Source organism: Phaseolus vulgaris, chromosome 1 (assembly GCF_051622355.1).
Source record: "Phaseolus vulgaris cultivar YP4 chromosome 1, ASM5162235v1, whole genome shotgun sequence".
Lineage (NCBI taxonomy): Eukaryota > Viridiplantae > Streptophyta > Magnoliopsida > Fabales > Fabaceae > Phaseolus > Phaseolus vulgaris.
The window spans coordinates 2,437,727-2,461,508 of NC_143498.1; the positions used below are offsets into that span (position 1 = coordinate 2,437,727).

General features: G+C 33.3%; 3 protein-coding genes across 4 annotated transcripts; all 3 read left to right on the forward strand.

Annotated features, from left to right (window-relative positions):
* Positions 1 to 3,623: 3,623 nt before the first annotated feature.
* On the forward strand, positions 3,624 to 7,250 carry LOC137816420 (glucan endo-1,3-beta-glucosidase 7). Of its 2 annotated transcripts, none has more exons than XM_068619551.1 (5): positions 3,624 to 4,102; positions 4,602 to 5,269; positions 5,707 to 6,060; positions 6,474 to 6,771; positions 6,932 to 7,250. In XM_068619551.1, exons 1-5 carry the CDS (start codon positions 4,039 to 4,041, stop codon positions 6,967 to 6,969), a joined length of 1,422 nt encoding a protein of 473 aa, XP_068475652.1. In that variant the 5' UTR covers positions 3,624 to 4,038; the 3' UTR covers positions 6,970 to 7,250. The 2 variants fall into 2 exon arrangements, 1 of the variants encoding a protein (XP_068475652.1); XR_011081799.1 differs by having other exon boundaries at positions 3,699 to 4,102; positions 6,240 to 6,771.
* Positions 7,251 to 7,674: 424 nt separating this feature from the next.
* On the forward strand, positions 7,675 to 10,264 carry LOC137816421 (protein LIKE COV 3). The gene is made up of 6 exons (XM_068619553.2): positions 7,675 to 7,921; positions 8,045 to 8,097; positions 8,744 to 8,853; positions 9,075 to 9,242; positions 9,331 to 9,552; positions 10,046 to 10,264. Exons 1-6 carry the CDS (start codon positions 7,805 to 7,807, stop codon positions 10,147 to 10,149), a joined length of 774 nt encoding a protein of 257 aa, XP_068475654.1. The 5' UTR covers positions 7,675 to 7,804; the 3' UTR covers positions 10,150 to 10,264.
* Positions 10,265 to 13,487: 3,223 nt separating this feature from the next.
* Positions 13,488 to 21,882, forward strand: LOC137816419 (GYF domain-containing protein). Its single transcript, XM_068619550.2, has 9 exons — positions 13,488 to 13,733; positions 14,659 to 14,747; positions 14,910 to 15,812; positions 15,901 to 16,030; positions 16,473 to 17,264; positions 17,428 to 20,140; positions 20,781 to 20,971; positions 21,081 to 21,140; positions 21,346 to 21,882. Exons 1-9 carry the CDS (start codon positions 13,661 to 13,663, stop codon positions 21,717 to 21,719), a joined length of 5,325 nt encoding a protein of 1,774 aa, XP_068475651.1. The 5' UTR covers positions 13,488 to 13,660; the 3' UTR covers positions 21,720 to 21,882.
* The last annotated feature ends 1,900 nt before the right edge of the window (positions 21,883 to 23,782 follow it).

The following is a 23,782-nucleotide window of genomic DNA, read 5'->3' on the forward strand; positions in this document are numbered from 1 at the left end:
ATTTGCGGTCACAAAGAAAAGAAGGTTCTGGATGACGTAGATATTCTTGCATGACACGTTTTTTATGTGTCAGTTTTGAAATTCATAATTGGGTCGTTTTGGAGACATTGTCCATGGGCCGAATCTGTTTCTTGGCCCATAGACAGGGTTTTTGATAAGTACAGTTGTAGAATTTTCTAGAGTTTCATATATGAGAGAATATTCTAAGCAAATATTAATAACTATTTTAATGCATATTATTGTGACGAATATATTAACCTTCTCTATTTGATATTGTATAAACGAAAATTAATTAGTTTTAAGAAACTGATAAACCAATTCTACAATAAAAATATTTTTAAAGACCAAAATTATATTATTATATAAAGCTACAATTACCAAAAGGAAACTTGTTTTGTTAATATTTAGTTATTATCAAGAGTATATTTCCGTTGAAATTCTCAGTTTTATTAAAAAAAAAAAACTGATTTTCATAAACTTTAGTTTAATATACATTTAAATTATTTAACTTTAATAAGTTCAGTACACCCTATCTATCACACGTTGAATTGTATTCCGAATTCAATTATTATCGGTGTTGACTTTAATAATATATATATATATATATATATATTAATTATGACGTTTATATTAATTTTTAGATTTTTTCATTTTATAGTAGGTAACTTATGATTATCATTTAATTTTATTTTTTAGATATTAAAGAATTTATCAGTTTTTTCAAGCTATAATTTTTATTTTCCATTTCTTCTTTTTATAATAATGAATAAATATACTCTCAATCAACTTTTAATCGCGTTAATATTCACATCATTATTACCATATAAAATATCATATTTCATCGATCAAATGTTCAAATTTTTATTTTTATTTTTGTCTCAGTTTTAATGTAATGGGCTCAATTTGTGGTAACACATTAAAGTTTTGATCTCTCTTTTTTTCTTCTTTTATTTATTTTATTTTATTTTTCTCTTTTAAAGGTTTATATATTCCGGAAACGTTTGTCCAAAGAAACTAAAAAAAAAAAATACACCTACAAAAGTGAGGATTATGTATAAATTTGGTCATCAAATGGCACAAAAATTGTACTGGTCGACCCGAACGACCGAGGACATGAATTAATAATATAAAATAATAAATACGTGACAAGAAAACAGTTATAATTGTCATTGAATGAGTCAAATACATGCTTCAAGATACAGGCCCATGACATCAGGAAGCCATGATACACGTTCTAAGGACCACTACACACGTTTAGGTGGACTGATGACCCAACTCTCACAGGTAAAGGCCCAAATCAATCTATAGGGGGGACTTCTGAAGAGGGAAAATGCACGTTTTTTATATCCTAAGAGAAAAAACCAAACACTAACACTGACTTGAGCGTCAGAGTGCAATTGTAGGTACCCCACCGACCGGCGGAACACACACGCAGGAGAGGAAAACCTTCAAAAAATTTAAAGACTACCAACACGACAGCGAACTATGTATTAAATAGACAAACATTACTTAAGCCCAAACTCAACACAGGTAAAAAATAATATAAAGAAACACGATATGCTCAAGAGAAAAGAAACTATCAAGATAAGTATCATAAACACACCAAATCACGTGAACTGAAAAACAAGTTGAAGAAGAAAAAAAAATGTCACGAACACACCCCTTAATATTAAAGTAAACTTAGTATTGTTGTTGAAGTGTGTTGAATCAGTTCTCTCTATTATAAGACTCATACACAGCAGGAAGAGAAACCAAATGCACCTTTTTAAAAAATAGAAAACAACCTACCACTAAAATTGTTAGGTTTCGCCAATGAGTCTTTAAGATATGAGACTACTCACGTGTAAGAATTTTAGCATAAGATCCAATATAAACATAAAATTATAAGAGAATGAATATATATTTTCCTCTTTATATATTGTTCATTTTCATTAAATATTGGACTCGTGAATTCATATTAGAATTTTTCACAAAAATATTTCTAGTATCAATGAAAATGTATTTTAAAATTAGCTGTAAAATAATCTAAAAAAAATATTGTGAATACATTTTTAAAAAAAGTTAAAAATAAATAAATTGTAAAAAAAAATCACTAAATAACAACTAAATTTAAAGATAAAAAATACTTAGTCACTTTATTAACTAAATTAATGCTATATAAACTAACAATTATTGATATCTAAAGTGATTTTTATTATTAATAAAAATTTATAAAATAATTTATAAGTTGACATTTAAATTAGGTACAAAGGTTTCACTTACTAATATTTTAGTTTCTAAATTAGTTTATAAAAAAACTAAAAAAGACATGCCAATAATAATTTTTTTAGTTTATAAAATTATCTTTATTTTAGTTAAATAGTAACTAATTATTTTGGTCTCTAAAATTCTTTTCTATTTAATGATTTTTTTTAATTAAAAAATATATAAGAATTAACATATATTTTTGTGTATATTAAAGCATGAAAACCTAACAAATTTCACAATGAAATAACTTAAAGTATTTAACTATAATAGGTGTAAAATAGAAAAGTAAAAAGATGTAGAGAAAAGAATGAGGAACATATATAAAAATGATTTGTTTATGTTTGAATGGTAACTTATGAATTAAGAAATGAGAGTTGTTAGTGTAGTAGAAAAGTGGGAATTATTAAGAGGAAGTGGAGGTGGTGGTCCATCCCTTAGTCCATGAACACATTGGAAGAAACTCCAATGCCCTTTAATTTGATTTTGTGGCTAACTTTAATGTGGAGCCAAACCTAAAGAGGAAACAAACACTAACAACACGTCTCTATTAGCTTTTTTTTTTCTTCTTTTCTTTTGAATGTTACCACTATTTTGACCTAAATGTTGCTCTTGATTTGTTTGGTATAATATGACACTTGAGAGCATTAATTTGATGATTGAGAAAGAATTACAGTGATATATAAATATAATTTGGTAGTAGCGAGTTTGGCCCAAAAAGTGCTGAAAATTTTGATTGTAGCACATTGGTTTGAATTGGAAATCTCTCTGGATGCCATTGCAAAGTTGGCTCCTCTCAAAAGGAAGAGGTGTTCTTTTTAACCAATTAAATTAAATTTCATGAAAGAAAGAAAAAAAATTTATTATTTAATATATTAGAGATGAAAAGAATTTATAATATATAAATGAGTGTAATACATAGTTTATAAATGGGTATTCTTCATGTACGATCAATATAGTCTAAAAGACTAAAATCCTAAACCTTAAACTCTTTATCAATCTATCGAAACGTTTTTTAAGAATCAAAACATAACAAAACATGAACCTCCAAAACGGACAATATACAAATTTTAACTTATTGATTTTGTAAGGTTAATTTAAACTTGAAATCTACTTAAAATAATATCAAATTCATTTAGTATATATTTTTATCAATTATCGTATCATCATAACTAGTTTCACATGAGTTTCACATAAAATTAATGATTTCATGACTGTTTATAGATGTATAATCTCACATACTAGTTGATAATTTCAACATCATATTAGAGATCATAATGGACTACAAATTATAAAACGATGACTTAAGCTTAACTGATATTTTTAGTATTTATATAATTTTTCAAATCTTTAAAATTGTTCTGGATTCGATTATGCTAACCTTCTATGAGTTTCCTTGGTCTTTAGTTGTTCATGGAAGCAAAACAACATTCGAGTTCCCACGAGGACCCAACAGATTCAACGTGCTGCTTTTGAGGACGAAGTAAAATCCTTTACTTTCTGCTTCGTCCACTTAGAGAATGTTCTTTGATTAGCACGTAAGAAAGAGCCGTTTTGTAATTTCAACTTCTTCAGCTCATTCTCTTCAAATATTCAAAAAGGGTTAGAAGAAGAAGAACTCAGACAGACACACTATGTTACCGTTACTTTTGAATACATTAAGAAAGACAATTTGACCGTTTTACCCTTAACTAATAATTGCCCATTCCCTTTCCCTCCCTTTATATACTTCCCTTCACACCTCAACTCCATTCACACAAAGCAAAGTTCACAAAAGAAACACACAGTTCTCCAATGGCAACCTCTCTCGCATTTCTTCTTCAGTTTCTTCCTTTCTTTCTCATATTTAACCTTGCAAGTGAGTTTTCTTCTTTTAAAGTAAGATTATTGTAGTCACTCTTTTCATATTTAATTTCAATGAACTTGAAAAATAAAAATAAAAATTAACCATATAATATAATTCATCGAAATTGGAGTTAGTCTATTGTAGATTCCAATCAACTCTTAATAAAATCATTTAAATCTATTATTGTGAGAGTTTGTTGAACCTATCTGACATTCACTGTTATATCAGCCCTACCATAACATATACCTTCATACAGGAGTTGGTAGTTTTGTTACATCAGACCTACCATAACATATATTTTCACGCACGAATTGGTAGTTTTAGGCGAGCAGAATTATTAAAAATCTCACATTATCTAGACATATTTGAATAATATTGTCTTTTTTTTTTATTTGTGGGAACAATAACTTTTTATGTATTTTACTTTTTATTTTGTTGTTTAGTTTTGTTATTTTGGTAGTAATGTTATGTAACTGGGTTGAGAGATGAACAAAGAAGGTACTCTGTGCAGGTTCTGAATCGTTCATCGGCGTCAACTATGGACAAGTCGCCGACAACCTGCCGCCGCCTGCGGCGACGGCGAAGCTGCTCCAGTCGACGGCAATAGGAAAAGTCCGGCTGTACGGAACTGATCCGGCGATAATACAAGCGCTGGCGAACACGGGAATTGGAATTGTGATCGGCGCGGCGAACGGCGATATTCCGGGGCTGGCGTCGGACCCGAACTTCGCGAAAACGTGGGTGAACACCAACGTGGTGCCGTACTACCCAGCGAGCAACATCATCCTCGTGACTGTTGGCAACGAAGTGATAACCTCGAACGACACGGGCCTCGTGAACCAGATGCTGCCGGCGATCCAGAACGTGCAGGGCGCGCTGGAGGCGGCCTCTCTCGGCGGCAAGGTCAAGGTGTCGACGGTGCACTCGATGGCGGTTCTGAGGGACTCGGAGCCTCCCTCCGCCGGAAGGTTCCACCCTGAGTACAACACCGTTTTGCAGGGGCTGTTGTCGTTTAACAATGCCACGGGCTCGCCCTTCACCATCAACCCTTATCCCTACTTTGCCTACAGAAGCGACCCTGGCAGAGCCGATAACCTTGCTTTCTGCCTCTTTCAGCCTAACGCCGGCCGAGTTGACCCAAACACCAACTTGAAGTACATGAACATGTTCGATGCTCAGGTATCCACAATTATACTTGCTGTTTGTATGGTGTTTGATATAGTGTTCAGTGTCTCCTTAATCTATCACTTTCTATCCAATAAAAGTAACTTCAAAATGAAGGATAAATGTTAGAGAAGTACTCCTAAAACTTACCTTAGGTTTTATGTTGAGTTAAACATCAAGTCTTTATCATATATTTACATGCTAAGAGTTGTTAGTCGAGACTATTAGAGATTAGAGATTTGGATATTTCATTTGTTTGCAAACCTAAACTTTTATAAGTCGGTTTTATGGAATTTATGAATAAGGTTTAAAGTTTACTAAATAACTAGAGATTAACATATTTCATTTGAGTGCATTTCTCTTCTTATAAGTCGATTTTATGAAATTGTTGAGTTAGGTTTAAAGTTCACTAGATAATGCTTATGTTGATGCGGATGTTTTCGTGTGTGTAGGTGGATGCGGTTCGTTCAGCGTTGGATTCTCTGGGGTTCAAGAATGTTGAGATTGTGGTGGCGGAGACAGGGTGGCCATACAAGGGAGACACCAGTGAAGCTGGTCCAAGTCTTGAGAATGCCAAGGCTTATAACGGTAATCTCATTGCACACCTTCGATCTATGGTTGGAACCCCATTGATGCCTGGAAAATCAGTGGACACATACCTTTTTGCTCTCTATGATGAGGACTTGAAGCCCGGAGATGCTTCTGAGAGAGCCTTTGGGCTTTTCAACCCTGATCAATCTATGATCTATGATGCTGGCCTCACCAAACAGCAGCAAACTAACAGCCCCGTGCCAGTATCTGCACCGGTATGAAAGAATTCCATTATGTTATGAACAAAACTGTGAATTATTATACCATCTCATATCATTTTAGTGTCTGTATGTTTGACTGAGACCATGATCATAGTGTGGAGTTATATTGAAGCTGTTCTAGACTTACAGTCTATAGCAGTATTTAACTATGTGATTTCTTAATTTGATTGAAGACTCCGGATGTGTCAAAATCTCCAGTGATACCAGCGCCAACAGACCCGGGTCAAACACAAAAATCTCCAGTGATTCCAGCGCCAAAAGGCCCGGGTCCAACACCAAATAAAGCAGAATGCTTGAGTGGACATGAAGCCACCATTTTGCAGTCTTTAATAATGTTCACAGTTCTCATCTTAATGTTGTTCTAGCTAGTAGTATTTAACATGATATGTTTCTTAATTTCATTGAAGACCACTCCGGATCTGTCAAAATCTCCCGTGACTCCAAAGCCAACCAAAACAAATAGTAGTGGAACATGGTGTGTGCCGAAAGCAGGAGTCTCAGATGCAGAGTTACAAGCAAATTTGGACTATGCTTGTGGGCAGGGGATTGATTGTGTCGCAATTCAACAAGGAGGGGCTTGTTTTGAACCTAACACTCTACTAAACCATGCTGCATATGCCATGAATCTACTGTATCAAACTGCTGGACGGAATCCATTGACTTGTGATTTCTCTCAAACAGCCATGTTATCAACGAATAATCCAAGTAAGTATTCGATTCATGTGTTCTTGCCTCATAGTCTATTTCTATGTTCATAGCTTTTTAATTCTCTGTATTATAGTGTAGCTGGATAAAAATCTGCTTTGTTTATTTTGTATTAGGCATGCCCAGTTTACACAATCTCTGCTCTTTGTTTATTTTGTAGGTTACAAGAGTTGTCTTTATGCTGGTGGAAATGCCTAACCTAAAAAACAAGAAAGTAGATAAAAGGATGTCACTTTTTGTTGTTTAAATTATTGTCTCTTAATTGCCAAGAATTCCCCTGGTTCTTCGAGTGTTCTGTAGTAGTAATAGGTGAGTGTGGATGTATGAGGAGGATCCTCTCTGTTTCTAGTGTCACATTTTTTTAATGTCACTGTCAGAAGCAAAGTGATGCTTTGTTAATGTGTGTTGAGTCATCATTTGATATACTGATTAAAGTCATGTGTATATACTCATTAAATAATATATGTTTGTTTTCTTCACTTTTTTTTTATGTTTATTTGGTATAGTTACTTGTACTAATATTTTATTATTCAAATTTATTGAAAATTCACTCTAATATTAAATTTTTATGCGAGTTTATATTTTAAGAATTATTTTAAAATTAAGAAAATAAAATAAAAAATCATGGGCATCCAATAATTCCCGCGAGCATAAAAAAAATCTGTTGATTTATTCATTGATTCCATGTAACTCAATTAAAGTATGGACAAAATTGAAATAATACAAATTTATTATGTAATCTATTAAGTTGGGTTAGAACAAAATCCAATAAATAAAAGAAATATAGATCATAACAAAACAATAAATGTTATAGAAGCTTGGAAATTTGATATAATAAACGTGACCAAAGTTTTAATTTTATAAGTGTGTTGTTATGTGAGATGATTAAGAAATAAAATCTGAAACACACAAGGCAGCAAAGTTGTTTATATGACGATTTCAACGCAAGGAGTATATGAAAGTTTAGCATTCTGTTATGAGTGATCCCTGAGAGAGAAAAAGGAAAAGAAAGAGTAACAGGGAAAAGAGAAAGATGGCATCAAGAGATCTAGAGCTCTTGATTCCTGTGTCCAGCTTATCAGAAAATGCATCAAAATCATCAACCTCTTCTCCAAACGTTAGTTCCACCCAGAATCACACTGGGCAAGAGGTCCTTCATATTTATCTGTCATTTTCTTCAATCTTTTCTCAACAAAAATCTTCAAATCATTCAATCTTTATCACCCTTTTTTCCCCTTTTTTCTTCATTTCATGAAGTGATAATCTTTTGTAGGCATTTTCAAAAGTGATTCGTAGCTGGGCCTCAAAGAAGTTCATGTCAGGATGGTATATATGCATGTTTTGTTCATTCTGGTGTTCATCACATGAATCATTTTGGTCGATCTTATGAATTTGATAATTTTATGCATTGAACAGAATCTCAAGAATCAATTTTCACATTTTTTTAAAAAATATTAACATTAGTTTTTCTCTAGTTTCTTCAATAACATTCAATCTCTCTGTAAGATGTGAGGTTGAGTGAAAATATTCAGAGAAAAGAAAAGAAAGAGATGATTATTAAAAGAGTGTATTTTACAAAGAGAAGATATATATATATAACAGGGAGAAATACTCACTAGAACCTTAATCAAATACTCCTTTAGGTTTTAATCAAATACTCATATTTTTTAGATACCCATTGTTCTATCTCCATTCTTTCTAGCTTATCTTTTCACTACACACTTTTTTTTTGTTATTTCTTAGACATTTATTTAGCTTATGCATGGAAAATAATACTAAATTTTTAAAGGGGTATTATTTTATGAGAAATGAACTTTTCACAAATTAAAAGGTTTGTGGGAATGTCTTTAAAAGGGTGCAAAAGGTTAAGGGAGTTTCTCTAAATAACATTATAAAGTTGTGGTTTTTCTTATTCTTTACATGAATTAATATTTGTTAAGCTTTCTGAAGGAGATTGTGATATCATTTGCAGTGTCATCCTTCTTCCCATTGCAATAACATTTTATGTTACTTGGGGATTTATCCGATTTGTTGATGGTTTCTTCTCCCCAATATATAATCATCTAGGAATCAATATTTTTGGTAAGATTTTGGAATCTCTCACCTTATTATCATCACTAATTACAAGTTATTACTTTTTGAGTTTGATAATAAGTTTAAGATATAATTGATACACATGAATTTGGTGTATAAGTTTATCCACTTTAGTTGCAAGTTCAATTCTTTACATTTTGATTCTTGTATTATATTTCTATGATTTGTGTTATCATGAATTTTAACAAATTAATTTTTTTAATTGATAGGTCTTGGATTTATTACTTCCATCACTTTTATATTTTTGGTTGGTATTTTCATGTCATCGTGGTTAGGAGTTTCACTTCTCACCCTTGGTGAATGGTTCATTAAGAAAATGCCTTTAGTAAGCTACATATATGTTGCCTCAAAACAAATAAGTACAGCAATATCACCTGGTATATTTTTCTTCAGCACATTTACTTAACTCTATGTTATTATTTTTGTGTTTTTAAGTAAACTTGAAGCTTTTCACTTAATTTACAGATCAAAGCTCAAATGCTTTCAAAGAAGTTGCTATCATAAGACATCCTCGTCATGGTGAATATGCACTTGGATTCATCACTTCTTCAATAATCCTGAGGAATAGAGATGATGAAGAACTGTTTTGTGTTTATGTTCCCACCAATCACTTGTACCTTGGAGATATTTATCTCATTAGCCCAAATGATATTCTAAGGCCTAATTTGTCGGTTCGAGAAGGGATAGGTATGAATGTTCTTAACCAAATCATATATGGTATTTATTTTTCTTTCACTACTTATTATCTTTACATGTTATTCTATATTGGATTGAATATGTTTTTGTCCTGTGTTTTCGTGTAAAATTAGTTTTTATTCTTATTTCAAACTTTTGACATCCTGTGTATTTATAGTAAAGAAACTAATAGAACATGTCATTGTCAGTTTTTTTATATGAAAACAAATTTTCAGTGTGGATTAGGATGTTAAAATATTTTATGTTGACTCATTGCTGACGTGTGTTATGATATTATGATACCCTATACACACTGAAAATTTGTTTATTACATACAAAAAAAACAATGGTAACGACTCACTTCAATAGTTTCCTTGGTACAAGTATCCATGAGGTCTAAAGTTTGGACTAAGGACAAAAACTGATTTCACGTATTATAGTGTAGAGAAATGAGAAACATATCTAACTTTTATAGATTTTAACAAACATTTTTTTTGTGATGCAGAAATTGTTATATCTGGTGGCATGTCGGTACCTAAAGTATTAACTATAGTGGATACTCATGCCAAATTTGCACCAAGAAAGGCAACATATGCATCAAAAGTATAATAAGAATAGTATAGTTTATGATTTTGAGAAAATTATATGTTCAACTTTAGATGTCCTCGATCGGAGTAAATACAATCTTAATTTTTTGTTTTTTTAATTGAATCGCTCAACTATGATGTATGATTAAAAAAATTAGCAAGACTTTGCTCTTAATATTCAACCTAGTAGTTAACATGACATTTAGTATAGTTTTTGGTTGTGATCATTAAGAACATTAATGAACACAATTGTAAGAAGATAAAATATCAAAATATTTAATCTTTTATATATATATATATATATATATATATAATATGCTCATACTCAAAGGTTACAAACTAAATCAAATAGAATTAACCATACATTTTGTTAATAAATAATAACAAGTTACGAATATATCTTACAAATTATCAAAAGAAACACATTCTTAGTCAATTTCATGTGTATGTTGACATTTTCCCTTTATTCATATGTTAAAATATAATCATCACATTTCAAAGCAAACACACTAAAGAGGGTAAAGTAACAAAATAAATATATCACGTAACTTTGAAATTATAATAAAAATACACAAAATTGATAAGTCAATTAGACACATTTATTGCCTATCAAAGGCATATTAATCTAGTAGTTATAAAATTCATTAGCTTTCTATGTATTGAGTTGAAAGATATGAGACTATCAAGTTACAAAATTTCCAATATACATGTAGTCATTTCATTTTTTCATATTTGTCATTAACTTTTGACACACCTATCTTATTAGATGCACTCAGTTATATTATGAAAACCTGATCAATTAAATATTAAAAATTATAATATTTAATTTTCGAATTACGATAGTTGCAATTAATGTATAATATCTTACAATTTATTAAAACCATAGTCATTACGAACGTCCTACTATAATGTCATATTGGAGTCACTTGCACTGTTATTTGTATTTGTGTTGAAAACGTTGTGACTAGCAAAAGAGTTACAATATTTATAACTAACATAAATTACATGCTTAAACATGCCACTTCTACTTTATGCAAGGTGTTAAATGGTATTTGAAATATTAAAAAACTTTAAACAATATATTTTAAACTTTAAAATCATAATATATTTTGTATTTTAAGTTTTAAAATTTAGAATATATAGTGTATTTCAAATTCTAAAATTAATGATGTATTTAAAATTTGAGAATCTAATTTTTAGTGACTTTATCACCAACGTCTACTACAATATCACCATTTTTTCTCATGTTTTTTTGCAAATCTTTCTTATTGCCACCGTTGGAAAAAAAATATTAACCCCTGTTTACTTCTCTACGGGTGAGTTTTGGATTGTGGGATTTTTGGTTTATGGATAAAGTGTTTGGTGTTATAGGATTTTTTTATTAAGGGTCAAATAGTACTTTACTACTTCATGGAGGTGCAAAGGAAAGTATAGAGGTGTAGGAAGAAGTTGTCTGACTATGGAATATGAATTAGCCATTTGGGCTTATTTTTCTGGACTCTAAATGGGCTGGACCGAACCCGTGACTGATTTATTTTTTATAATAAAAACTTGCAGATAATTAATTTAATATTATATGTGTTTTAACTTGTTAATGTCCATTTTAAGCTGAATGTTTTAGCATTTTTGAGTTTTATTTTAATTTCTAGCCTTTGTTTATTCTTATGATAATTGGCACAGTTTCGTTGTTGTTATATATTATATTTTACTATTTTATTGCACAAATAACAATTATTTTTTAGTATATAGTGATTAAACTATTTACTAACTTGGTACAGAATATTTTTTGACTTAAAAAAATTTAATTTCGTACAAAATATTTTAATTAAGATTTGAACTAAAAAATATAATAATTATTTATAAAAACAAGTCTCTATTAAACTTACATGTTCAAACCATTTTTATAAATCAAAAGAGGAGAATATGCGGAATATAAAGTTATTTGAATTTTTAAAAACATTAAAGGTTATATACATACATATTTACTAATAAATGTTTGTATAAAATTTAAAAAATAGAATGAAAATAATAAAATTATACTAATATGTAATAAAAGTAATACAATATCAATGACATTAATTATTCATATTAATGTTTAAAAATTAACGCCCCTTCAGTTTTAGGAATTTTAAACACAATTGAAACTATTATTAATTAATATAATAATTGTAATTGTAAATTTTACATTAACAAAATGATGAAGCTAAAATAATAGTTAGAGATATTAGTAAAATTCAAAATTCAACATAAAGCAATAAAGTACAAAAAAAAAAATCATAATAATATCGTGAAGTTTGTGTGAAGGAGCAACACAAAAATTTGAAAAAAAAAATAAAAAATTCTTGAGATTTTACCCTACACACACCATGTGCCATGCTCCGTCTCTGGTAGATCCCTCTTTGCAAAAAAATATCTATAATCATAAATAATCCCAAAAAATAAATTAAAATTTTAGAAAAACAAAAAAGTCCTTTTCAGTTCCTATATTTTTAGTCAAACATGATTAAGTTATTATATTCATTAAAATAATTGATTTATATTAATTAAAACTTAATTAACAATGAAAAATAAAATAAAAACAAAACTAACATATATTTCAAGTAGTTTAACAACTGAGTTTATTATCATTATAAAAATACTTTGTTTTTCAAAAAATATTACAAAAATTATCTTAAAATTATAAAAAATACGTAAAATACACTTCTTACTAATACTTTAATGTCAAAGTTATAATAAAATATGACAAAATAGTTATATTTTTTAAAATTATGATTATAATTACATAATAAAAACACTTTAAATTTTTTATGAATAAGTTTTATAGATGATGGAAACTAAACAGTTTGTAAATAAATATAAATATATAAAAAAGTAAAAAAAAAAGTAAACTGTAGAAAAAACAGTTACATAATTTAATTTAATTATTAAATATTATAGAGTAAAACATTATAAATATTTTGACTAAACTGAATAGATATGTAAAAACTAAAAATATTACTGAAAATAAAATAAAAATACAAACTATTTTCCAGACAATTTTTTATTAATTAAGATTATAAAAAGCCTAAGAAGTTTATTATTTTTTATTTTTTTAATAATTTTAATAAATCAGATATAACCACATGAAACGAAAGTCGTTTCGTATAAATCGGGTCATGGGTGAAATGCGCACCAATGATGGGAATGGAAAAAATACGAGGGAAAAATTTCATTTTCAACGTAGCAAAAATCTTCCATAATTAAAGAGGCGCGTGAGATACACGTCACTCTAAAACCCGCGGCGGGTCGGACACGGACAGGTCCAAGGCGCGTGGCCATTTGTTCCGAGAATCACAGGGGTTGGCACTAACGTGCGCGCGGGTCGCAGGGTCTTAACGTGCACCCTAACACACATTATGAAGTGTGTTGAAAGGGTTAACCTATATTCTTCCCCTTGGCCTCCCAGTTTGGTTTTCCTCGCAAAGAAGGGTTTTCGTTCGCACAGTGCTCACTTGCTCGTTTCATTCGTTCCTTCCAACTCTCGTTGATCATCCATGGCTGAACAACGCGCCACCTCCGATACTCGCCACCACCTCGCCGTCGCACCGCCATTGCAGATCTCCAAAGGTTTCATTTCTCTCGCTCTCTCTTCCTTCCATTTCTAATTTTTTTTTTTTTGCTTTGGATTGGAATCCAACGATTTGTGTGTCTTAGCTTCCATTGTTTCGTCTCTCCTCCTTCGTCGCTTGCGTTCTCTTCTTCTTCTATTTCATTCAGTTGTGGTTTATCACTTGCTTCTCTAAACCCTAGTTTCCCCAAACCTTCATTTCTCTCTTTTTTTCTTCCTTTCAGTTTTGTGAACAACCGAAATGCACTTCGTTTACGGGTGAGAGTTTAGGGTTTTTATTTTTGCTTTTGGAACGGTGACGGAACGGCTTCCACGGTTCCGATACGGAAATGACATTCACGAATATTTTTTTGCAACTGAGTTTTTTTTTGTTATTTTTTGAACTACATTTTGATTTTTTTTTTGTTTTTGATTTTTTTTTTTCAATATTGTTTTGTTTGCGCCTTTTTTCGTGTGAACTGTGGTTTAGAAGGTTGGAGTTTTACACTGCAGTGAAGGAAGCCGGTTTTTGAAGTCCGAGTTTGTCGTTGTCAATGCTGGAATTGGCTATTGGGGTTTACACGGAGGGATATTAGCTTCATTACGGTTGAAACAGGATTTGTTTTCATTGGTTAATTCCACTTCCTGCTCTCAATTATTTTTAGATAAATAAGTAATGAAACATGGTTTCAGATTTAGGTTGCTGCCATGAGATTCTATTTTTTGTTGCTTAATATACTGACTGATCCTTTTGCGCATATTTTAGCCCTTTGATCGCGATTTTATATATTATTTTAAACTTCATATTTGGTTGAAGTCCGCATACATGTTTCTTGTATATTTTTAATTTTTCTTTTGTGCTACATGCTTTCTACTTTTTGAACTTAGTAGTTAAAATCTCCTTTTTTCTTTTCGATAACTGAAATTTCTATCCATTTTGTGCAGATGTGCAAGGGTCTGACAATCCCATTCCGCTCTCACCACAGTGGCTTCTGCCAAAGCCTGGGGAGAATAAACTCGGAACAGGATCTGTGGTGTGTGCTTAACTAGTTTTGCATATTCATCTATTGTTGTCTGCGGATAGTTTTGTTGATATTGTCTCTAAATCAGACATAGGTGCCGCCTTAGTTTTCCAGAAATAATTTTCAATTGCTAATGTACTTTTGCCTTTTCCTTTTCCTTTTCTAACCACTCAGGAGAGCCACATGGTCTTAAACCCACCTTTTGGCCATCAATCAGATACTGTTAAGACATCTGGAAATGGAGAGGATGTGCATGATGTCCATAAGAAAAAGGATGTCTTTAGGCCATCCATGTTTGACTCAGAAAGTGGACGTCGTGACCGTTGGCGCGATGAGGAGAGGGACACCAAGTCCTCCATTAGGAAGGATCGTTGGAGAGATGGAGACAAAGAAGTAGGTGATTCTCGCAGAGTGGATCGATGGACAGATAATATGACTGCAAGAAACTTTGCAGAAGCACGACGCGGTGCATCTGATAATCATAGATGGAATGATTCAGGAAACAGAGAAACTAACTTTGATCAGCGGCGTGAAAGTAAGTGGAACACCCGCTGGGGTCCTGATGACAAGGAACCGGAGGGCATTCGTGAAAAATGGAGCGACTCTGGGAAAGATGGTGATATACATCTGGAAAAAGGTCTGTCTAACATTTCCAGTCAGGGAAAGGATGAGAAGGAGGGAGATCACTACCGGCCGTGGAGATCTAACTACTCACAAAGCCGTGGAAGGGTTGATCCTTCCCATACAACCCCAAACAAACCAGTATCTACATTTTCCTATGGGCGTGGTCGTGGGGAGAATACACCCCCAGTCTCTAGTATTGGACATGGCCGGGTTGGTTCTCTCGGTAGCCCTTTGAGTAGCACATACCTTGGAACTGCATTGGAAAAGGTTCATAGTGGGCATGAAGAACTTAGCCCCCTTAAATATAACAGGACAAAATTGCTTGATGTGTACAGAGTGACTGGTATGGGTACAAATAGAAAACTAGTTGAGGATTTTGTGCATGTACCTAATCTTACTCAGGATGAACCGTTGGAGCCTCTAGCTATACTGGCACCAAATCCTGAGGAACTGGTAATTGGTTTCTTTGGTTTCTTTTTTAATTACTGAATGCAATTGCCTTTTCTAGTGGTTTAGTGTGTGCTTTTTTCTGTTTGAACAGTCTGTCTTAAATGGAATTGACAAAGGGGAGATAATTAGCAGCAGTGCACCTCAGGTGCCAAAAGATGGAAGGAGTTCATCTGATTTTACTCATACAAGAAGAATGAAGCCAGGAAGTGCACCTTTCCAGGGTAAATTCTGGATATACATTTATATACTTCTAGATAGGTTTGGGTGCAGGGTAACTTTTGGAACTAGATTGTTTTTTTTATCCTTGTAGAGGTAGTTATAGAGTGAGGATTTTGACCCTTAAACAGAGTAAGGTTTTGACCCTTTGACCCATATTTTCATGACGTAACTTGTTTATAAACCCTCAGTTCTAAATAATTCAGTGGTCTAATTAGTGGGTTTGCATGGCCTTAAACAAACTTAACTACTGATCCCCCCCTCCCATTTATGTATTCAATTTCTACTGCTTGAACAATGTTAAATATCACATTTTAAGGATTCCTCTTTCAACATAAATGGGGTTCTTCGTACCTATATCTGCTGCCCTATAGTCTCTGGCTTTTCAGGAGTATACTTTTCTTTCTCTACTTACCACTATTTTGTCATAATATATTTAATGAACAGATAGAGGTGAAGATGGAGGTTCTTACAAAGTGCCTGAAGAGGTTTCCACTAATAAAGACTCGTCCTTTGAAGGAAATACTTCTGCTGTTCATCCTGGTGCTCCATGGCGAACTATGCCAGTTGTTGATCATGCTACCCAGTTTCACGATAGCAGAGATATAACTAATGATCTTAGATTGAGAAAAACGGATATTAACTCACACCAGCCAAAAGATCCTCATAATCAGTGGGAAAATAATTTGGGTTATTTACCTGACTCCAAAGAAGTAGGTAAGTGGCAAGCTAGTGAAGATCCTGTTATCAAGAGGCAGTTGTCTGGCATATTGGACAGTGAACTTGAAACCAGAAGAGTTCAACAGACTGTTCCAGAGGAGTTATCCCTCTTGTATAAAGATCCTAAGGGTCTAATCCAAGGTCCATTTAAAGGAATTGATATTATTGGATGGTTTGAGGCTGGATATTTTGGTATTGATTTACCTGTTCGTCTGGAAAATTCAGCAGCTGACTCACCATGGTTGTCTCTTGGTGATGCCATGCCCCATTTAAGAGCTAAAGCCCGTCCTCCTCCTGGGTTTTCTACACCAAAGCCAAATGACTTCACAGATATTCCTGGCCGACAAATTTCTGGCACATTTGGGAATACTCTTACTGGTTTGAATGAGGTTGACATTTTGCGAAGTGATTCTAGGCATCGTCCGAATCCTGATACCGAAGCTGAAAATAGGTTTCTGGAGTCACTTATGTCTGGTAGCAAGAACAGTCCTCCCCTTGATGGCCTGGCATTGTCAGAAGGTTCTTACTTGTTATACTTGGTTATTTTGGTCTTCGTTTTTGGATAATTAAGTTATATTATAATTTTCTGCATTGATGATTTTTTTTAATCTTCTCCATTTTTGTACACTAGCATGTTTTGAGATATTTAAGCTTGACATTGATCTTGATGCTTTCAATTCAGGTTTACAAGGGTTTATGGGAAATAATCCTGGTAATATGGGTCCATCAGGAGTTGACAATGGAAATAATCTTTACTTGCTTGCTAAGAGGATGGCACTTGAACGACAACGGTCCTTGCCTACTCCCTACCCATATTGGCCAGGGCGTGATGCAGCTTCATTTGCTCCAAAAGCGGATGTTGTCCCAGATGCCTCCTTGCATTCTAAACTATTGTCTTCAGGGAGTGATAACTCTCGTCAACCTCCATCCCAAAATTCTGAGTTAATGTCAATCATCCAAGGTTTATCTGATAGGACATCTGCAGGCCAAAATAATGGTGCTGCTGGCTGGCCTAATTATCCCTTACAAGGTGCATTGGATCCCCTACAGAATAAAATTGACTTGCTTCATGATCCAAATTTTCCTCAAATGCCATTTGGAATTCAGCAGCAAAGGCTGCCGGCACAAAACCAGTTGTCTTTAAGCAATTTATTGTCTCAAGCTGCTGCAGATACCCCAAATAATGCTTTGGCAGCGGAGAAGCTACTTTCTTCGGGTTTATCACAAGATCCGCAGATATTAAATATGTTGCAACAGCAATACTTGTTGCAACTGCATTCTCAAGCGGCTTCTCAAGCACCGCAGATCCCTTTGATTGATAAACTGCTATTGCTGAAGCAGCAACAGAAGCAGGAGGAGCAGCAGCAGCTACTACGACAACAGCAACAACTGCTTTCTCAAGTGTTGCATGACCAACAGTCTAGCCAGCTTTTCAGCAATTTATCTTATGGACAGTTGCAAGGTGTATTACCGATAGGGAATTTGCGTGTGGATCCTTCTCAAGTTCAACCACAAGAGATCTTTCCCATGAGCTCTCAGGCACCAATCCCCAATGCGCATAATGAGCATAATTCTAATTCTTTGAATCTACCACCTAAAGTTAGTCAAGATACAAGTTTTAATGTAAGCAGTGAAGCTTCTATTCGTCTTCCACACCAATTTTTTGGGGATACTCATCATCCAGAAAATTGGGTCCCTAATCTTACTGAACAAATTAATGATCAGTATCAGAAGGAATCTTTCCCAGTATCATCAACTCATGTTGACGGTTCTCCATTGCTTGATCAGAACAAATCAAAAGAGGAACCACTTGTTGTGCCTCTTTCTTCTTCTGATTACACTGCTAAGTCAGTGGAACAGCTGCTGCCCAGCAATTTTAGGCCTGATGCTGGGGTCCTGGCTTCAACTTCTAAATCTGGTGAAAAATCTGGGCATCTGGAGTCTTTTGCATCCAACATTGCCTTATCTACAGTTGGATCTAATGTGTCACCACCAGTGAGTGGTCCTGGTATGGAGGTGAAGGCTAAATTGGATATTGTGTATCAAGAGCAACATGCTGGGAGGGACAGCACTTTATCTGAGCCATCTCTGGGAGACATGAGAAAGGTTGAAGGTCAAGAACCTAAAAAGGCTAGTGAGAAGAAATCTAAGAAGCAAAAATCAACCAAATCCCAGTCTTTTGATCAAACAAAAGGAGTGGTAAAAAATGTGACTTTGCAGCCATCAAAGCAGACAGAAGCTGAAATGCCAAAATTAAGTGATTTTGGGGAAGCTAAGATGGACGAATCATTAAATGATATGCAACAAACAAGAGTTAAAGGAACTCGAACTGGAAGTGCTGTCCCAGAGGCTGGTGGCTGGCCTGATATTATTACTGGAAAGATAACTGAAACAGTTGATGCGGGTGAGGCCAACGCAGCTAGTTCTTTTTTGACACAGAAAACTGAGGTATCTGCTGGACGAGCTTGGAAACCTGCTCCTGGTTTCAAACCAAAATCTTTCTTAGAAATTCAACAGGAAGAACAGAGGAAGGCTGAAACAGAAATACTTGTATCGGATGTTGCTGTTTCTGTAAATTCAATGAGCCTGGCAAGTCCCTGGGCTGGGGTTGTGTCCAATCCAGACTCTGTGAAGGTATCTAGTGAAAGTGCCAATGGAGGAGGCAACACTGAGAATTCTGTTAAATCTGAAACTTCTGAAAATGTCAAGAGCAAGAAAAGTCCTCTGCATGATCTATTAGCAGAAGAAGTTCTAAAGAAATCTAATGAAATATATGCTGAGGTTCCAGATAGTATATTTCCCTCACATAATATAGTTGTACAATCAGAATCATTGGATGACGGCCATTTTATTGAGGCGAAGGATACTAAAAGAAGCCGAAAAAAGTCAACAAAATCTAAGGGTTCAGGATCTAAAGCTTCATTGCCCATTGCATCATCTGATGTACCTATAGCTTCAAGCCCCAATGAAAAGGGAAAAAGCTCCCGTTGGGCTCAGCAGGAGAAGGAAGAGTTGCCTGTCATCCCTGCAGGACCCTCTTTGGGTGATTTTGTTCTTTGGAAAGGAGAGCGAGAACCACCAAGCTCGTCTCCTTCTCCAGCTTGGTCTACTGATTCTGGTAAGGTTCCAAAACCAACTTCATTGAGGGACATTCTAAAGGAGCAGGAGAAAAAGGCCTCTTCTGCAATTCCTGTGAGCCCAGTTCCTCCCCCTCAGAAATCTCAGCCTACCCAGTCTACACGTAATAGTGCATCTTCATGGTCAGTTTCAGCATCCTCTCCTTCTAAAGCTGCTTCTCCAATTCAGCTAAATACCCAAGCTTCTCAATCAAAGTACAAGGGGGATGATGACTTGTTCTGGGGTCCAATGGAGCAATCTAAGCAAGATTCTAAGCAGTATGATCTCTTATCTCCTTTTGTGTTTGCGTTTGAAAATTTTACCCTCAAACTTCTCATCTAAAACTTTCATTATTTTTATTTATAGGCTTTCTTTGAAAGCAAACTAAGCTTGTTTTAACACATCTTTGTTTAGAAATGTTTGCAGTAGCATTGCAACCAATTAACACATCTTAAATATTACACAAGGAAGAATGTGATAAATGTCCACTTTTGTTTCTATTGTTAGATGATCTGGAAATTGAGTCTCTATATTATTGATGGTGTTGAAAATTGAAAAGTGTGTTTTTGTAGTAGCATTGGTCATGAAATTTTTGGTTTTGAAGGCATCTGCTACTAAACATAAATTTCTTGCCTGTTGGTAAAATTCGTAGAAATTATTTACTTATCTTTAACTTCTAAGCTGTAGTGAATCTGTTCCCATTCCTTCTTTCACTATGGGATTGGAGAATGGTGTGTTGCCCCCCCTTCCCCCTTCTTGGACTACTTCGATTATTGCCCCTAAAAAAGTTTGGTGTTTGATTTAAAACTTGAGTACTCTGAAGTAATAGTAGTTGAGTATGTTTGTGTATTGAAACATCCAGTTTTGGTGGCACAGTTGATGAGCGATAGCTGATTTATTTGTTTTCCCTTCGAGCAGGTCTGATTTCCCTCAGCTTGCGAGCCAAGGGACGGGTTCAAAAAACATACCCTTGAGAGGTAATTCTCCGGGACTATTGACAAGACAGAAATCAGTGAGTGGCAAACCAACTGAACGGTCTCTAGCATCATCACCCGCCTCTTCTCAATCAATGCAGAAATTGAAAAAAGATGCCATGACAAAGCATTCTGGTAAAACAAGGATGCTTTATTATTTGTTTATTGTACATGCCGATTGCCTAATATACTGTCTGGGTCTTTTGACAATCTTCTAAATGTTGAAATTATGTTAAATTTTCAGAGGCCACGGACTTCAGAGATTGGTGTGAGAGTGAGTGTGTTAGGCTTATTGGCTCAAAAGGTATGTCCATCGTTAAGACTTAGGTCGTAGTTGTTTAGTTTGAAGGGTTATCGGTTTTGAATTCAACATTTTAAATGGCACTATAGATTAGGCTGTACTTATTGTAACCACTTCGAAAGTATTTTATTCTTTAAATACCATAGATTGTTTTTTTATAACCCTTAATTATTTTTGGTTGGGGTGGGGGGTACATGGCTTATTGCAGATACAAGCTTCCTTGAATTTTGCTTGAAGCAATCCAGATCAGAAGCTGAGCTGCTCCTTACAGAAAACCTTGGATCATATGATCCTGACCATGAATTCATTGATAAATTCCTGAATTACAAGGAGTTGTTACCATCCGATGTTTTAGACATAGCTTTTCAGAATAGGAATGACAAGAAAGTTGCTCGACCTGGTGTGGCTCGGACAGCATCAGCTAATGCAGATATACAGGATGTGGAGTACAGTGAAGGATCCTCTAAAGGTGGTGGAAAGAAGAAAGGTAAGAAGGGGAAAAAGGTCAGCCCTTCAGTTTTGGGATTTAACGTTGTGAGCAACCGGATCATGATGGGTGAGATCCAGACTCTAGAAGATTAATTGAAGAGGTTCTGACCGTAGATGTAAATACATTTTGGTCGTACTTTGTAAATGCTTTTTCCCGTTTTAGGTGTTTTATGTTCTTTTTTATACACAACAGTAGCAGCATTTATTGGATCTGCTTAACCAATTTTGTTATCTAATGTTAGGAGTTGTTTTGACACTTCTCGGTGACATTCATTTTATCTTAATATTACCCTTTTTCAAATCCATTTCTTCATTTAATCACTTTTCCCAATGCTTTCAACTCTTAAGTCTTAGCAGATGGAATTTCATTTGACTTCAATCCGTAAATATGTATCTTTTTATTTGGGTTGAAATCATCGTCCAGTTTCAAAATATTATAGTTGATGATGTGACACAACCAAGATACAGTCTAATTTAATTATACATTCGCCAAGTTATCTTTGGTTAATTCTCCTGCAGTTCTAAATATCTTGAATTGGGATGTGTCTGATATGACTCACATGAGTTTGTATTCACGTTAAATGCTATAATAACTTTTTAAGTACATCTTTATTTATTTAATTTTGCATTACAAAATAATTATACTTTACATGTTATCATTGGTTCAATTAATTGCATGTTTTTATTTGTCTTCCCATGAAGTTAAATCAAATATAGATGGTGTCTAAATGTTTTTATTTTAAAATAAGTTACTAATGAATTCTAAAATTTTGATTTTTTTATGCAAACCATAGCACTATTTAAAACTGTTTCAATTTAAACTACTGAATAATTCTTAAATGTGAATTTAATTATTTTTTCATAAATTGTCAGTTACATATTTTTTTTAAATATATACATATACAATTTTATAAAAATAGTATTAAAAAGTTTACGTAATTGTTATTTTTCATTAGAAAATTTAATTATTTATTTTATTAAATAAATAAAGGAATTGTTTTTTATTTATTAGGAGGTAAACTGTCCAATTAATAGATGACATTAAATAATGTATATTTTTTTATATAATAGTATATGATTATTAAAATAAAAAATATTATTAAATTATAAATGAATATAAATATTTTTTATAATTTTATCCTAATTGATTTTTTATATAAGTAATTATTTTAATTTAAAATAACAGTTAAATGATAAGAATTTATATACATTAACTGTATAGATATTTTCGTGTCATCCGCTAATTTGAAATTATTAATAAATTTTTATGATTATTATAAATACAGTAATTATTATCTATCGTTAATTTGATTAAACACAAGAATTTCGCAGTGGAACAAAATCAATTATCCATAAATTTAATGTGGAAATATTTTTTAATTGATAATAAAAAATAAATAAATATGAATTACTCATTTGTGATTCTACTTTAGTCTCAACAAACTAGACCACTTAAACAATCTACATGGTTAGATTTAGAGAACCCACTAAAAACAAACACCTGAAAAAATAGGTTAATAAATCATCCTCATACAAACTAGAGGGTCGAAACACCATTCAAGTCTTTAATTGAAACGGCAAACACTTCTAAAACATCGACCACAACCCAATAAAGATTACATTGTTCCTATGCTTCTACACTCCCACACATCATTTGCAGAAATAAGAGCATTACTCAGTCTGAATAGGAAAAAAATCACTAAAGGAACATTGTGAGGACACGAGCCGCACTTCAATCCATACAAATGACGACAAAACTCCTCCTCCATCATGCAAAAACTAAACAAAGGACTTTGGACCACAATCTCACCTTCCAAATTGACCCAAGTGAATAACTTATTTTTCAGCACAAAGTGCAGAAGGTAGCGTGCGTTTTATACATCCAAAACTGTTTAAACACTATAAAATCCTCTACTTCACAAGCCTGATAGCCTTGGTTTGCACAAAATTTCTGAAAAATTCTCCCGAAATAGTTTTTTCCTGAAAATCCACGTAAGAATCTCCACTGAATTTGGGACAAAACGCGACAAATTTCAGGTCAAACGGATGAGTATTCGCCCACGAAAAAAATCAAACAGTTTCGCACACAAACGAACCTTCCTTTCAGCCCTGGAAGTGATGAATAAAAAATTTATTGCCAATCCTGTGGGACGAAT

Excerpts from the sequence above, each read along its gene's own strand:
- LOC137816420 (XM_068619551.1), top strand. The coding sequence starts at position 4,039 with ATGGCAACCTCTCTCGCATTTCTTCTTCAGTTTCTTCCTTTCTTTCTC. Across the intron at positions 4,103-4,601 it reads TCTCATATTTAACCTTGCAA|GTTCTGAATCGTTCATCGGC; the intron begins GTGAGTTTTCTT and ends TACTCTGTGCAG. Across the intron at positions 5,270-5,706 it reads TGAACATGTTCGATGCTCAG|GTGGATGCGGTTCGTTCAGC; the intron begins GTATCCACAATT and ends TCGTGTGTGTAG.
- LOC137816421 (XM_068619553.2), top strand. The coding sequence starts at position 7,805 with ATGGCATCAAGAGATCTAGAGCTCTTGATTCCTGTGTCCAGCTTATCA. Across the intron at positions 7,922-8,044 it reads AGAATCACACTGGGCAAGAG|GCATTTTCAAAAGTGATTCG; the intron begins GTCCTTCATATT and ends AATCTTTTGTAG. Across the intron at positions 9,243-9,330 it reads AAGTACAGCAATATCACCTG|ATCAAAGCTCAAATGCTTTC; the intron begins GTATATTTTTCT and ends CTTAATTTACAG.
- LOC137816419 (XM_068619550.2), top strand. The coding sequence starts at position 13,661 with ATGGCTGAACAACGCGCCACCTCCGATACTCGCCACCACCTCGCCGTC. Across the intron at positions 20,141-20,780 it reads TCTAAGCAAGATTCTAAGCA|GTCTGATTTCCCTCAGCTTG; the intron begins GTATGATCTCTT and ends CCCTTCGAGCAG. Across the intron at positions 21,141-21,345 it reads TAGGCTTATTGGCTCAAAAG|ATACAAGCTTCCTTGAATTT; the intron begins GTATGTCCATCG and ends GGCTTATTGCAG.